At 49.8% G+C, this 14,424-nt stretch overlaps 1 protein-coding gene across 1 annotated transcript in view; it reads left to right on the forward strand.

The window, feature by feature from the left end:
* LOC105473898 (inositol polyphosphate-5-phosphatase D) overlaps positions 1-14,424 on the forward strand; it is a 152,759-nt gene that overhangs the window by 47,381 nt on the left and 90,954 nt on the right. The window contains exon 3 of the mRNA XM_071073577.1: positions 14,269-14,419. Within this exon, the coding sequence (XP_070929678.1) occupies positions 14,269-14,419 (151 nt within the window). The remainder of the gene's footprint in view (positions 1-14,268; positions 14,420-14,424) is intronic.

Consider the following 14,424-nt stretch of genomic DNA (forward strand, 5'->3'; position numbering starts at 1 on the left):
CCATCTGTAAGCTGGAGATATCAAACCCACCTGCACTATTAGATAAAATATAAATTAGATCACATATGTGAGTGCATCTGGCCCACTTCCTTCCACATCCGATGATCAATCAACATCCATTCTTTTTTTTTTTTAATCGAGATGAGGTCTTGCGATATTGCCTCCTTTCTCTCCCTCCAAGTGCCAGTCACAGCTCACAGCCTTCCAAGCACCAAGAACCCACAAAATCGGGCCATCTTTGTGAGATGAGCCAGCTCAAATGCCCTGCAGCCTGACTACCAGAAATTTGCCCCCTTGAAAGTTTCCACAAGTATTTCTGAGATGCCCTCAAGGAGCCCCTCTCTGCTCTCTCCCAGGGCAGCACGGGGCGCCGTTCCTTCCTCCTTTGCCAGGTCCTAATGTGCAGGTCTCTGACAAGCACTGCCCCCAGTACCACGAGAACACTGTCCCAGCCTAGGGCTCTGTGCCAGGCGCTAAAGCTACCCATCCACAGTCTTCCAGCTTCTGCATGGCAGAGAGGGACAGCCCCCTGCCCAGTGCTAGGCTTTGGTTTGTACCTAGAGACCCATAAAACCTTGCCCCAGGAGGGCACACCATCAGTCTCTGTCTGTTGGTCAGTCATTCCAGAAGCTAAATCAAGCCATGGGTTGTGGGAGAGAACAGAAGCTATATCCTATCTACTCCCATTCCTCTGCCCTCCCTCTCCCAGCCAGACTACCTCCCTCTCCTGGTCACAAAATGAGACCTGCCTTGCTCATCTGTGGATGGAAACTTGCAGGAGCCTAGCTTTGCCATGCCAATGCACACGGCCCATCCACCTCCATCCTACAGCCCCAGCCAAGACACGTTTGTGCTGCTGGAGACTGCAGCCCCTCCCCTCTGGCCAGTCCCATAACATACGCATCAGCTGAGAGAGCTAAGAAGAGCAAGGGGACTGCCTGCACTCACCACAATGCCTGTCATGGGCTGTGGCGGTCACCTCACCCTCATCTATGCACGCTGCTGTGTGACTCTGGTTCTCGTAATTGACCTTTTTATTATCGGTGTGAGCATTGTTGCAACTATTTGGGCATGGTAGGTGTTTCCATTGTATTTGTAGCTTTTGTACAAATTGTACATTTGTAGCTTTTGTACAAATTGCACATTGTATTTGTAGCTTTAGAAGTATATAGACCAGGAATGTTTTTGTATGATAAAAACAGACACTTTTAGGCAAGATGATTTCTTCTTTTTTGTTGTTGTTGTTGTTGAGATGGAATATCGCCCTGTTGCCCAGGCTGGAGTACAATGGCGCAATCTCGGCTCACTGCAACCTCTACCTCCCAGGTTCAAGCAATTCTCCTGCTTCAGTCTCCCGAGCAGCTGGAATTACAGGTGCCTGCCACCACACCCAGCTAATTTTTTTTGTATCTTTAGTAGAGATGGGGTTTCACCATGTTGGCCAGGCTGGTCTTGAACTCCTGACCTCGTGATCCACCTGCCTCGGCCTCCCAAAGTGCTGGGACTACAGGCATGAGCCACCGTGCCCACCAGTCTTTTTTTTTTTGAGACAGGGTCTCATTCTGTTGCCCAAGCTGGAATGTAGTAGCACAATCTTGGTTTACTTGGTTTACTGCAATCCGCATTTCTCTGGCTCAAGGGATTCTCCCATCTCAGCCTCCCAAGTAACTGAGACTATAGGCGTGTGCCACCATGCTCAGCTATTTTTTTTTTTTTTTTTTTGAGACAGAGTGTCACTGTCACCCAGACTGGAGTGCAGTGGCATGGTCTCTGCTCACTGCAGCCTCCGCCTCCCAAGTTCAAGCAATTGTCATGCCTCAGCCTCCTGAGTAGCCGGTATTACAGGTACACACCACCATGCCTGACTAATTTTTTTTGTATTTGTAGTAGAGACAGGGTTTCAGCATGTTGACCGGGCTGGTCTTGAGCTCCTGACCTCAAATGATTCACTGGCCTCGGCCTCCCAAAGTGCTGGGATTGCAGGTGTGAGCCACCATGCCTGGTTTAATTATTATTATTATTATTATTAGTTTTTAATAGAGACAAGTTCTTATTATGTTGCCCAGGCTGGTCTCCAACTCCTGGGCTTGAGCGATCCTCCCACCTCAGTGTCCCAAAGGGCTGGGATTGTAGGCATGAGCCACTGCGCCCAGCGACAAGATGCTCTCCAGCCTCACTCTGCTTTGTGTGTGTGTGCGTGCATGTATACACGCTCGTACCAATTACATGAGCTAGGTTACATAGGCTGATTTTCAACAAACTATTACAGTGTTTAGCTCAAAAAGTGGTTATTTAGGCTGGGCACAATGGCTGACTCCTGTAATCCCATCACTTTGGGAAGCTGAGGCAGGTGGATCACCTGAAGTCAGGAGTTCAAGACCAGCCCAGCCAACATATAGTGAAACCACATCTCTACTAGAAAATACAGAATTTAGCTGGGCGTGGTGGCACTTGCCTTTAGTCCCCGCTACTTGGGAAGCTGAGGCAGGAGAATCGCTTGAACTTGGGAGGCGGAGCAGTGAGCCGAGATCGCACCACTGCACTCCTGCCTGGGTGACACAGCGGGACTCCATCTCTCAAAAAAAAAAAAAGAAAGAAAGAAAAGAAAAGAAAAAGAAAAAAGTGGTTATTTAAAAAAAAAAAAATTTGACTTACAGAACATTTTCAAGAATGGTACAAAGAATTCCTGTATACCCTCTGCTTTCCCCAATTAATGTTTTAGCATACCGTTTATCATCATTTCATTCATATTACCGTTATCATTTTTCTGAATTATTGACAAGTTGCTGACAATGCCCCATTGTCCCTAAATATATCAATGTGGTTTTCCTAAGTGATGAGGACTCTCCTTTGTAACCACATTCAGCTCAAAATCAGGAAATTAGCATCCATAAAATACCACCATCTAATTCTTAGACCCCTTGTTCAAATGTTTTTAATAGTCTCAATAACAATGTATACATCATTATTTACATATTTATGGAAGTTATATATAACTTTTACACACACACACACACACACAATCTCCCCCTTCTGGGCTGAGGCTTAGTCCAGGACGATGTGTTGCATGTAATTGTCATATCCCTTGATGTCCTTTACTTGGGCACTCCACATGACGTGGCCCAGGTTCTGTGTCTTCTGCTGGAGTGCATAGCAGCAGTGCTGTGTCCTCTGTGTACCCATCTCAGGGGGCACAATGGCGCTCTGCTGTTACTGCAGAACTTAACACTGGACACTTGGTTAAGCTGGTGTCTGCCAGGTTACAATAAGGATTGTAAAGTTACTAGTTTTTGCTTTTAATGACAATTTAAGGCCAGGCGCAGTGGCTCACGCCTGTAATCCTAGCACTTTGGGAGACCGAGACGGGCAAATCATCTGAGTCCAGGAGTTTCATACCAGCCTGGGCAACGTGGCCAAATTCCGTCTCTACAAAAAACACAAAAATATTAGCGAAACGTGGTGATGCGTGCCTATAGTCCCAGGTACCTGGGGGGCTGAGGTGGGAGCATCGCTAGAGCCTGTGAGGTCGAGGCTGTCGTGAGCCGTGATCACTCCACCGCACTCCAGCCTGGACAACAGAATGAGACCCTGTCTTGAAAAAAAAAAAAAAGGAACAATGTAATAACATTTTTCCTCAAACTCTCACCCACCTTGTTTAGCATGTGTTGATGCTTCTCGCCTGAATCAGTCATTACTATGATGATTGCCTAACAGGGACTGTTTTTGTTGTTGCTTCGACAGTTATTGATTGGCATTCCACTGTGGGGAGGAGCCTTCCCTTCTGCCTTACAGTATAGACTCACGAATCCCTATTTTATTTGATAGATTATAATTACTTTTAATATTCATTTTGATGTTTGACTTGTGCTAGATGCACCTTGCAACTGTTCCTTCAGTTGGCTCCTGGTTCCTGTATCTTTTTGACAAATCCCCATCATTATTTTAGCATCTTCTTGCTTTCTGGGGCAACAGATGTTGCAGGTACTCATTAGATCTTCTTGGCCTCGATTCAAAGGCTGATAGAATCAGCCGTTTCTCAAGGAGCGCTGGCTGTCTTTCATGGAGAATGACATTTAGCAGCCAAGATCTGAGCAGCAGGTGCGCTCATTGCTGTTGGAGTCTTGTGGGCCCTCTCAGCAGACAGAGTGAGGAAATACGTGTGTGCACACACTCATTCATACACCTGTATTTATCTATATATCTTTTTTTTTTTTTTTGTAAATACAGAATCTCACTCTGTTGCCTAGGCTGGAGTGCAGTGGTGTGATCTCAGCTCACTGCAACCTCTGCCTCCTGGGTTCCAGCAATTCTCCTGCTTCAGCCTCCCAAGTAGCTGAAATTACAGGCATCCGCCACCATGCCTGGCTCATTTTTGTATTTTTAGTAGAGACAGGGTTTCGCCATGTTGGCCAGGCTGGTCTCGAACTTGGGACCTCAGGTGATCCACTCACCTCGGTTTCCCAAAGTGCTGGGATTACAGGTGTGAGCCACTGCACCCGACCGGTATTTACCTGTGTATCTTAAAAGCCCGAGTTCGTGCAGACACTTCCCATTCCAATTCAATGCTCCACAGCCATGGGACCTATCTCCTTTCTGTGTTTGTAGTTCCTTTCTCTGAGAGTGAGAAGCCTGGCCCCTGCTTCTTCCCCGTGTATTACCCCCAAGAAGGGCAATCCCTTTCTTGGATTACCTGCGTATTCCCCTGTGTATACCCCGCTTCTGGCTCTGCTGCTCCCCTGACGCCACCACCTCCTTGGTTCTGGCTGTGCAGACTTCTAAGGCCCTGGTCACGTCTTTATCCCAGCTGCAACCTCATCCCCACTGGCTCTGCAGCCTCCTGCATCCTGACCACCTCCTTGACCCCAAGTCTGAGGCCTGCTGGCCCTGGACACTTCAAAGGAAGGGAAAGGAAAGGAACCAATAAAATGTTTTTTCAAAAAAGAGAAGGGAGGGAAGAGGAAGAGCTGATTGTTTTGTTTTGGTTTTGTTTGCATTTTTTTTTCTCTTAACAAAAGCCACATTCAATTATTGTTTTTTAAGAATGCACATTTTGGAGTCCCTTCAAAGCCATGTGGCTGAAGAGGGATTCCTGGGTCTGAAGGAGGCCTCGAAAGCTCTTCCCAAATCTGTCCTCCCCCTCCCCCACACTGCCCACCTTTCCTATCTCATTAAATATCACCAACATCAACCAAGTTACTGCAGCCAGAGATCTAGGGCCACCCTCCCTGGCTCTCGCTCGCCGACCGTGCCCTGTTTGATGGGCTAATCTGGTTCCAGCTCCATCCTTGCCTCTCTCCTGCTGCTGCATCTCCCTAATTCAAGTACTGGAGTGGGGTTGCTTGGACCGCCAGCATCCACACCGTCAAGGTGATAGTTCTAAAATGTAAATCTGATCACATCACACACACACCAACTTTTAATTGCCTTTAGTGTCTCCAAACCACTCTTAAGACAAAACTCAAACTCTGCCAGGCCCCAAGAGCCCAAGAGACCCATGCTCTGGCCTTTCTTTCTCTCCCACTTCTTCACCCACGTGGGGCTCTATGATTCTTAGGTTTGGGGGAGAGGAGGTGGTTAAAGTTTGAGACCATCCTGAGGGCAGGAGAGAAGTACAGGAAAGCATTTCAGGGGTTGCAGACAGGGGAGAGGCCAGGCTGGGAGGAGGTGGCCCCCACCCCTAGTGAGAGCTGGACAGGAGGCTTTGTCCAGCCTTTCCCTCGGATGAGCTGACTCAGAGCAGGGCAAACGCAGCAGGAGGTCGCCTTCCAGAACCCAAAGGCTCGGCCTGAACAGTCAGACTCCACACTGACCCTCATTCAGCCTTGGGACGTGTGGGTGCCTGGGTCAGTGGGCTCTGAGACCTGGACTGAATCCAGCTCTGCCTCTGTGGCCTTCAGAAACTTCCCAGCCTCAACAGGCAGGGAGTCTCCCCACTGGCAAATGGAAGTAACAAAAACAGCAGCCACCCTGCAAACCCACACCATTCTCTCCCCTACAGTCGAGTGTGTTTTCACCGTCCTCCCTAGTGGCTTTCTCATCTAACTTGAAACAAATGCCTTGGTGCAGGGAGCCACTGAGCAGGGTGTTTGGTTCAGTTTGTTTCCCACTTTTCTTTTTTTTAGATGGTGTTTCATTCTGGTTGCCCAGGCTGGAGTGCAATGGTGCAATCTCAGCTCACCACAACTCCGCCTCCCAGGTTCAAGTGATTCTCCTGCCTCAGCCTCCCAAGTATCTGGGATTACAGGCATGTGCCACCACGCCTGTCTAATTTTGTATTGTTAGTAGAGATGAGGTTTCACCATGTTGGCTGGTTTCGAACTCCTGACCTCAGGTGATCCACCCACCTCAGCCTCTCAAAGTGCTGGGGTTACAGGCGTGAGCCACCGCGCCTGGCCTGTTTCCCAGTTCTTAATACTGTCCCACCATTGGTAAAAATCTCCATAATCCTTCTATATGCTCTTCCATTTAAAACGAAGCCTAGAAGAGCCTTGCGGGGGGTTCCCAGCGCCCCAGGGCTCCTGCTCTGCCTGCATGGCCTTCCTCTGTGCCTAGCCCTCTCTTACGCCTCATTTAGAGACAGCAAACAGTGCTAAAGTTAAAATTACCCCCTGGGAAATTTTAGCCTGTGCAATGACTTTCCTGGAAGGTGTGACTTTCCTGGATGGTGTTGCAAAGTCACAGCCCAGGAACTGTTTCTGGAAATGCAGCACTTCTCAGCATGTGCAGCCCTGAGCCTCCAGCAGTCTGGACACTAGCTGTTCTTTGTTTTAAAGACCCCGGTGCCCTTCTTATCCTGAACCTGAGGGTCAGAGGCAGCCCCTCTCCCCTTGCCCTGTACCTTCCCCAGGAGTATTGCTGCCCGTGTGAGCTCAAGTGCCAAGCAGTCGGACAAAGGTTCCTCTCCCTGCAAGGCCCAGCTTGGCAATGCACATCTCTGGTTCCCTCAACACCTTTCTTCAATGGAGAGGTCCATTTTCTGCAATGCACACACCCCTCAACACAGTGGTGGGGGCTCTCATTATGTCATTATGTTTCCGACCAACCTCCTCTGCAAGGAGACTTGGGGGACTATGAGGCTGAGCCGAGCAGGGTTCCTTTCCTTCAACCACTTATGAGCTTGTGGGGAAGGCAGGCACAGCAACCATGATGTGATGCAGAGTGAGCTGCTGATTCTAAGCTGGGCTTGGTGGGGAGCTCTCTGCAGAGACTCTGTAAAAATGATCCTGCTGGAAGTCACCCAGAACTTTCCACAGACCTAGAAATTATAATGGGAGGCAGGAGAAGAGTATTTTGTTTCACAATCTGAGCTAACCCCTACCATGTTTTTTTTGTTTGTTTTTTCTGTTTGACTCTTGGCTATGAGCACAAATTCATGTCCATTCTGCTGATCCAAAAAGCCCTGAAGGGAAGGCTACTCTGAGCCTGAGATGTCATATATATATATATATATATATATATATATTTTTTTTTTTTTTTTTTTTTTTTGAGACAGGGTCTTGCTCTGTCACCCAGGCTGGAGTGCAGTGGTGCAATTGTGGCTCACTGCAACCTCTGCCTCCTGGGTTCAAGCAATCCTCCCACTTCAGCCTCCCGAGTAGCTGGGACTACAGGTGTGCACCACTACGTCTGGCTAATATTTGTATTTTTTGTAGAGACAGGGTTTCATCACATTGCCCAAGCTGGTCTCCATCTCCTGGGCTCAAGCAATCCGTTCACCTTGGCCTCTGAAAATGCTGGGATTACAGGTGTGAGCCACTGTGTCTGACCGAGACCCCATAATTTTTTTTTTTTCTTTGAGACAGAGTCTCACTCTGTCGCCCAGGCTGGAATGCAGTGGCTCAATCTTGGCTCACTGAAACCACTGCTGCTCGGGTTCAAGCAATTCTCCTGCCTCAGCCTCCCGAGTAGCTGGGATTACAGGCGCCTGCCACTGCGCCTGGCTAATTTTTGTATTTTTAGTAGAGACGGGGTTTTACCATGTTGGCCAGGCTGGTCTTGAACTCCTGACCTCGTGATCCACTCGCCTTGGCCTCCCAAAGTGCTGGGATTACAGGCATGAGCCACCGTGCCCGGCCGAGATGTCATAATTTAACAAGCCTTCTTAAATAAGGCAATGCTGCTCTTGGTTTTGTTCAAAATCAGGCTTCCTGTGTTGTGCTCTAGTTGCCTGCTAAAGGGTGGAGACATTCACTCCAGGAAAAAGGGAGAGTTGCCACGGCAGAAATCCACATGTCTGAGGGCATCACTGGGGGGCCGCCGGTAACCCTTGCGGGGATCGTGTCCCAGCTGACTTGGGCCTTCACGGTTTCCTTCTCTGTTTCAAAATGACTTAACAACTCTTTTCAGGAAGGCAGCCGCTGTGGAATGAGGAACAAAGTCTGGCAGCCTGGGCCGTTAGGAACCAAGGGCAGCCCCCTTCTTGGTCAGAAGTGTGGCTGGTGCTAACCTCCCGATCCGAGGCTGCACACCTCATGGGGGGACGCAGGCACTTGCTTTCCCTCTGTCTCCTTGGGCACCTTTTCACCGTGGCCTTCACGTGCCGAGCATCTTCCATTTGCTCCCCAATTCATTCGCTTCCCTGCCCCCTGCTTTCTCACTGGGTTTGGCCAGTGGGAGCCGCAGCCAGATGACAGGAAGGTTGTGGGGGGTGGGGGTGGGGAATTATTGCCCTGCACCCATCCTGTAAGGTCTCCATGGTCAGCTCCACGCGAGGCCACAGCGCCTGCTGGGCAGCCCCCTCTGGGTTCCAGCACCTGCTTCTTGCCTGTGATCTTCCTAGAGTGGTAACTGCTGCGAGTTCCGGGGGCTGTACTGCGTCTTATTGGTATCCCGATGCCCTGTCCCTGCATTCTCCCTAAGTTCCCCCATTTAATGAGACATCTGCCTCCTGCCGGGACTTTGGACCATGCACATGAAAAACACACATGACACCTTGTTCACGTTTTGCCTTTTACAATTGCTGAAAAGGCACCACCACTTTTGGCGATGTGCTGGGGGGTGTGAGTGAGGGCAGCTCCCCTGCTTGCCACCGTTTCTCTGCATCCCCAGTCGCAGACCCATGGAAGGCCCTCCCTGACCATCCCTCCTCCTGGCTCCAATTCTTGTCTGTCATCCTGACCCAAGGCAGCAAATCCATCGAACCACTAATTGCTGCTCCAATTGCCAGGCCCTGCACAGTCTGGGGATGGCACAGCTGTGAGCAGACTTGTCCTGACTATGGGCGCACCGCTGGGCGGGTATGGACTTGACCTGCTGTGGGTGGGAACCCCCAGGCCTGTCCCTGCAGGACCCCCCTGCTCCTGCTGGCCTGTGGATGTCAATACACTGTCCACCTGGAAGCCCCTCCTGGCTTTGACTGTGTGGGGATTGTTAGGTCACACCCAGGCATGGTCGCCCTTCAAACGGACCCATCCCCCCATCGGCCACTCTGCCCTGTCCCCTTGGCCATCGCACCCTGATGCAGGACCTTTCTGGGCCCAGGCTCAGAATGCAAAACCATGGGTGGGCTGCTCCTCTCTGCACTGGACACACTGAGGCTAGACCATGCTCCTCACCACCCACATGTCTAGACCAAGCTCCCCGCCCCTCCCCTGTCTGGGCCGGCTCTGTAGCTTCTCTCATCCCTGTCTTGGGCTCTGACCCTTTCTCTTCCTGTTCTAGAATGTGCTTTGAACGTAAGTTCTCTGTTATCCCTGTCAAAGCTTAGGGCCAAGAGCAAAGTCTTATGAGGACACCTTCCCGGACATTTTCTCCAGGGACACCTGCCTTTGCCTGGTTGGTGCCCCACCTTCGCCGTCTCCTGTATGCGCTGCCTGTGGGCACAGGGTGCTTCCTGTGGGCCCACTGCACACAGCAGGTTTTCCCTCAGGTGGGGTCTGCCCCTGTGGATCTGCTTCCTGTAGAGCTGCTGTGCTCTCCCTGGGTGCTTTCCCCTCGGAGGAGGAGAGGTGGAGGAAGGCTCCCTCCCCAGCACACTTATCAGCGGCCATTTTCGGCTTGCTACCAGTCCACCATCCATGAGGCTTGGCTTCTACCCTGCATTCTCTCCCTTCCTGGGAACCCAGGCAGCCAGCAGCCTTGGTTTGCCAGACCCTGGCTCCCTGGCCTCTGGGAGCAGGCCAGGCACACGCGGTGGCCTCGCCGGGTCCACAGGGACTGCTTTAAATTGCTCTGTTCCTAGTACACGGCGTATGTCATCAAGTCTAAGATGTTCACCTTTCAGATTTCACATCTCTGGAGCCACATATGTCTATAATCAATGATGTAACATAGTCTGTGGTTCAGCTTCTTAGCGGTGCATAAAATAACATGTCTTACTTGGTTTTAGCATTGATGCGTCTTAAATTCCCAAATCTCACATGCTCACTCAAACACGCATTCTTCAGATACCCTCCAGCCGAGAATCCTTTTCTGGAATCACACATGAGGCATTCGACTTTGACTTTCTTTGGTATTTTCATATTCCTTTTCCACACTTTTAATGGCTTGTCATCTATTAGCTGTACATTTTTTGACAGTCTGACACTTTTCACGACTGGTTTAACTGAATCGAGTTCATAGATCTTGTATCGTGTCAAATTATTTTTGCTATTCTGTTCACTTTGGTTTTTGAACCTACTCATGTTACTTTATAGAAGGCCCGGCTGCTGCTGCTCAGATAGTTCTGGTTCAACAATGTTTGAAAGAGATTGCTTAACATGGGGCTTTGTAGAAACAAGGAAATTTATCGAAAAGAATTTAGGACACCGTTTTGCTAAACTCTCTATAAATTTACTAACTAACTTAAGATACACATACAAACACACACATATACCCCCAGGCACAGGCTTATACATGTGTACAATGCATATACACACAAAAAACACACTTGGAAAGAGAGAGAGAGAGAGAGAGAGCCCAAATGGACAGCCCTGAATCACAGATCAGTGAAAGAGGTGTATGCGTCCTCACTAGGACTTGGAGTTAGCCACCTAGGCACAAGCGCTCGGGAACAGGTCTGAATCCTAACCCTGCTCCCTGATGTCTGAATCTGTCCCAGTCTGGGACATCCTGCCTCATCTGCTCTCCCGATTCCACTTACCTGTAATCTGAAGACCTTTAGGCACCCTCCCACCCGACCAAATCACTCCCAATCCCAGTAGCTATCTGACTTGGAGGCAGGAAGGCCACCGCTTGGCCCAGCCACGCTCAGGCCAGATGCTGCCCGCTCACCAACCAGGGTGGGATTTTCAACCTCCATCCTACTTGCCTATGGGTCTCATTTCCCACAGGCGATGGGTCCCATTCCCTCCAGAAAGAAGGCAGCTGGCAGCCCCCAGAGGAGCGGTGAGGTCCTTGACTTCCAACTCCAAGGATGGCGACTTTTCTTTTCTTTTTTTTTTTTTTTGAGACGGAGTCTCGCTCTGTCGCCCAGGCTGGAGTGCAGTGGCGCGATCTCGGCTCACTGCAAGCTCTGCCTCCCGGGTTCACGCCATTCTCCTGCCTCAGCCTCCCGAGTAGCTGGGACTACAGGCGCCCGCCACCTCGCCCGGCTAGTTTTTTTGTATTTTTTAGTAGAGACGGGGTTTCACTGTGTTAGCCAGGATGGTCTCGATCTCCTGACCTCGCGATCCACCCGTCTCGGCCTCCCAAAGTGCTGGGATTACAGGCTTGAGCCACCGCGCCCGGCCGGATGGCGACTTTTCAACTAATTTTTAAATGACCTGAAAGTTGCCGGGTGTGGGTGTTTCACACCTGTAATCCCAGCACTTTGGAAGGCTGAGGCGAGCAGATCACTTGAGATCAGGAGTTTGAGACCAGCCTGGCCAACATGGTGAAATCCCGTCTCTACTAAAATTACAAAAATTAGCTGGGTGTGGTGGCAGACAACTGTAATCCCAGCTACTTGGGAGGCTGAGGCCAGAGAATCTCTTGAACTCAGGTGGTGGAGGCTGCAGTAAACCATGACCGTGCCACTGCACTCCAGCCTGGGTGACAGAGTGAGACTCCATCTCAAATAAAATAAAATAAAATAATCTGAAAGTCACTGACATGGTGGCTGTTAGGAGGACATGGTGAATCACAGGCACTTAGCAGTTGCCAGGGGCACTATGTTCCTCCAGACCAGGGAGGCCTCACCCAGAGGGGGTGCCTCTTTGGGGCTCATTCCTGTGCCTACCCACAGCCTGATCCCTTGCTCCTGTTTAGCTGCCCCTGAGGGCAGGGCCTGGCAAGAGGGTAAAGGGTGAGGTAGGGGTCAGGCTGGCTGCTCTGGGACCACCTGGAACTACGGGCTAGAGCCACAGGGCTTACAGAAAAGGGATCTGCCCCAGGACATTTGAATAGCCGAGCACAATTATCCCCAAGGTCCTCTGCTATCAGCAACAGATACGAACCAGGTAGATCATTTACTGAGTTTTGATAAAAAAAAAAAAAAAAAAAAAAAAAACTATAACAAATGAAAAAAATAAAAATAAAAGCAAAGCAATTGCTGGAATTTATTTTTTCCTGTGTTTTTTCAAAAAAAGTTATTCGTGAAGGAAAAAATAAAAATAACTTTCCCACCAAACACACACACAAAGTCTAGAAAAACACATTCTAAACTGTGGAAAATAGCTATCTTGGGGTTGTGGGATTACAGGTGATTTATTTCTTTCTTTCTTTCTTTCTTTCTTTCTTTCTTTCTTTCTTTCTTTCTTCTTTCTTTTTCTTTTTTTTTTTTTTTTTTGAGATAGGGTCCCACTCTGTCGCCCAGGCTGGAGTGCAGTGGTGCGATCTTAGCTCACTGCAACCTCCGCCTCCCAGGTTCAAGCGATTCTTCTGCCCCACCCCTCCCTAGTAGCTGAAATTTTAGGTGCACACCACCAAGCCCAGCTAATTTTTGTATTTTTAGTAGAGATGGGCCTTCACCATGTTGGCCAGACTGGTCTCAAACTCCTGACTTCAAGTGATCTGCCCACCTCAGCCCTCCCAAAGTGCTGGGATTATTGGCATGAGCCATTGCACCCAGACAAATTTCTGATTTAAAAAAAATCATATTTCTAATTTTGCCATACTATAAATACACTATTTGTATAAAAATACTTTTATTTGGCCGGGCGTGGTGGCTCAAGCCTGTAATCCCAGCACTTTGGGAGGCCGAGATGGGCGGATCACGAGGTCAGGAGATCGAGACCATTCTGGCTAACACGGTGAAACCCCGTCTCTACTAAGAAATACAAAAAATAGCCGGGCGAGGTGGCAGCGCCTGTAGTCCCAGCTACTCGGGAGGCTGAGGCTGGAGAATGGCGTGAACCCGGGAGGCGGAGCTTGCAGTGAGCTAAGATCCGGCCACTGCACTCCAGCCTGGGCTACAGAGCGAGACTCCATCTCAAAAAAAAAAAAAAAAAAAAAAAATACTTTTATTTGATTTTATTTATTTTGAGACTGAGTTGCCCAGGCTGGAGTGCAGTGGCGCGATCTCAGCTCACTGCAACCTCCACCTCCCAGGTTCAAGTGATTTTCCTATCTCAGCCTCCCGAGTAGCAGGGATTACAGGCACCCGCCACCACACCCGTCTAATTTTTGTATTCTTTTTTTTTTTTTTAGTAGAGATGGGGTTTCATCATGTTGGCCAGGCCGGTCTCAAACTCCTGACCTCAGGTGATCCACCTGCCTTGGCCTCCCAAAGTGCTAGGATTACAGGTGTGAGCCACCGTGCCTGGCCCAAAAATACTTTTAAAAATAAAAGTTTTTTTTTTTTTTGAGACGGAGTCTCACTCTGTCCCCCTTGCTGGAGTGCAGTGGCCGGATCTCAGCTCACTGCAAGCTCCGCCTCCCGGGTTCAGGCCATTCTCCTGCCTCAGCCTCCCGAGTAGCTGGGACTACAGGCGCCCGCCACCTCGCCCGGCTAGTTTTTTTGTATTTTTTAGTAGAGACGGGGTTTCACTGTGTTAGCCAGGATGGTCTCGATCTCCTGACCTCGTGATCCACCCGTCTCGGCCTCCCAAAGTGCTGGGATTACAGGCTTGAGCCACCGCGCCCGGCCAGTTTTTATTTTTAAATGGAAAGAAAAACAGATCTTAGGAACGATCCTCTGTGTGCCTTTTGCAGAAGGACCCTTGGCAGCTGCTGGTTGCAGGATGTGAGGTTGTGGGCGTGAGGGCCACACACCCTGTGTAGGAGCCTAGGGCTTTTCCTGGATCACAGTCACTCCCTCTGCCTCACTGGTCTCCGCTGCAGGTGGCCTTTGTGGTTGGGTGACATTCTAGTTGGTTAACATGTGCGTTTGTTTGGGTGTTCTGTCCTCAGGCATCCGAAGGCGTCCCCATGAAGTTCTTTACCAAACTGGACCAGCTCATCGAGTTTTACAAGAAGGAAAACATGGGGCTGGTGACCCATCTGCAATACCCTGTGCCGCTGGAGGAAGAGGACACAGGCGATGACCCTGAGGAGGACACAGGTAGG

This window comes from Macaca nemestrina, chromosome 11 (assembly GCF_043159975.1).
Source record: "Macaca nemestrina isolate mMacNem1 chromosome 11, mMacNem.hap1, whole genome shotgun sequence".
NCBI classification, from domain to species: domain Eukaryota; kingdom Metazoa; phylum Chordata; class Mammalia; order Primates; family Cercopithecidae; genus Macaca; species Macaca nemestrina.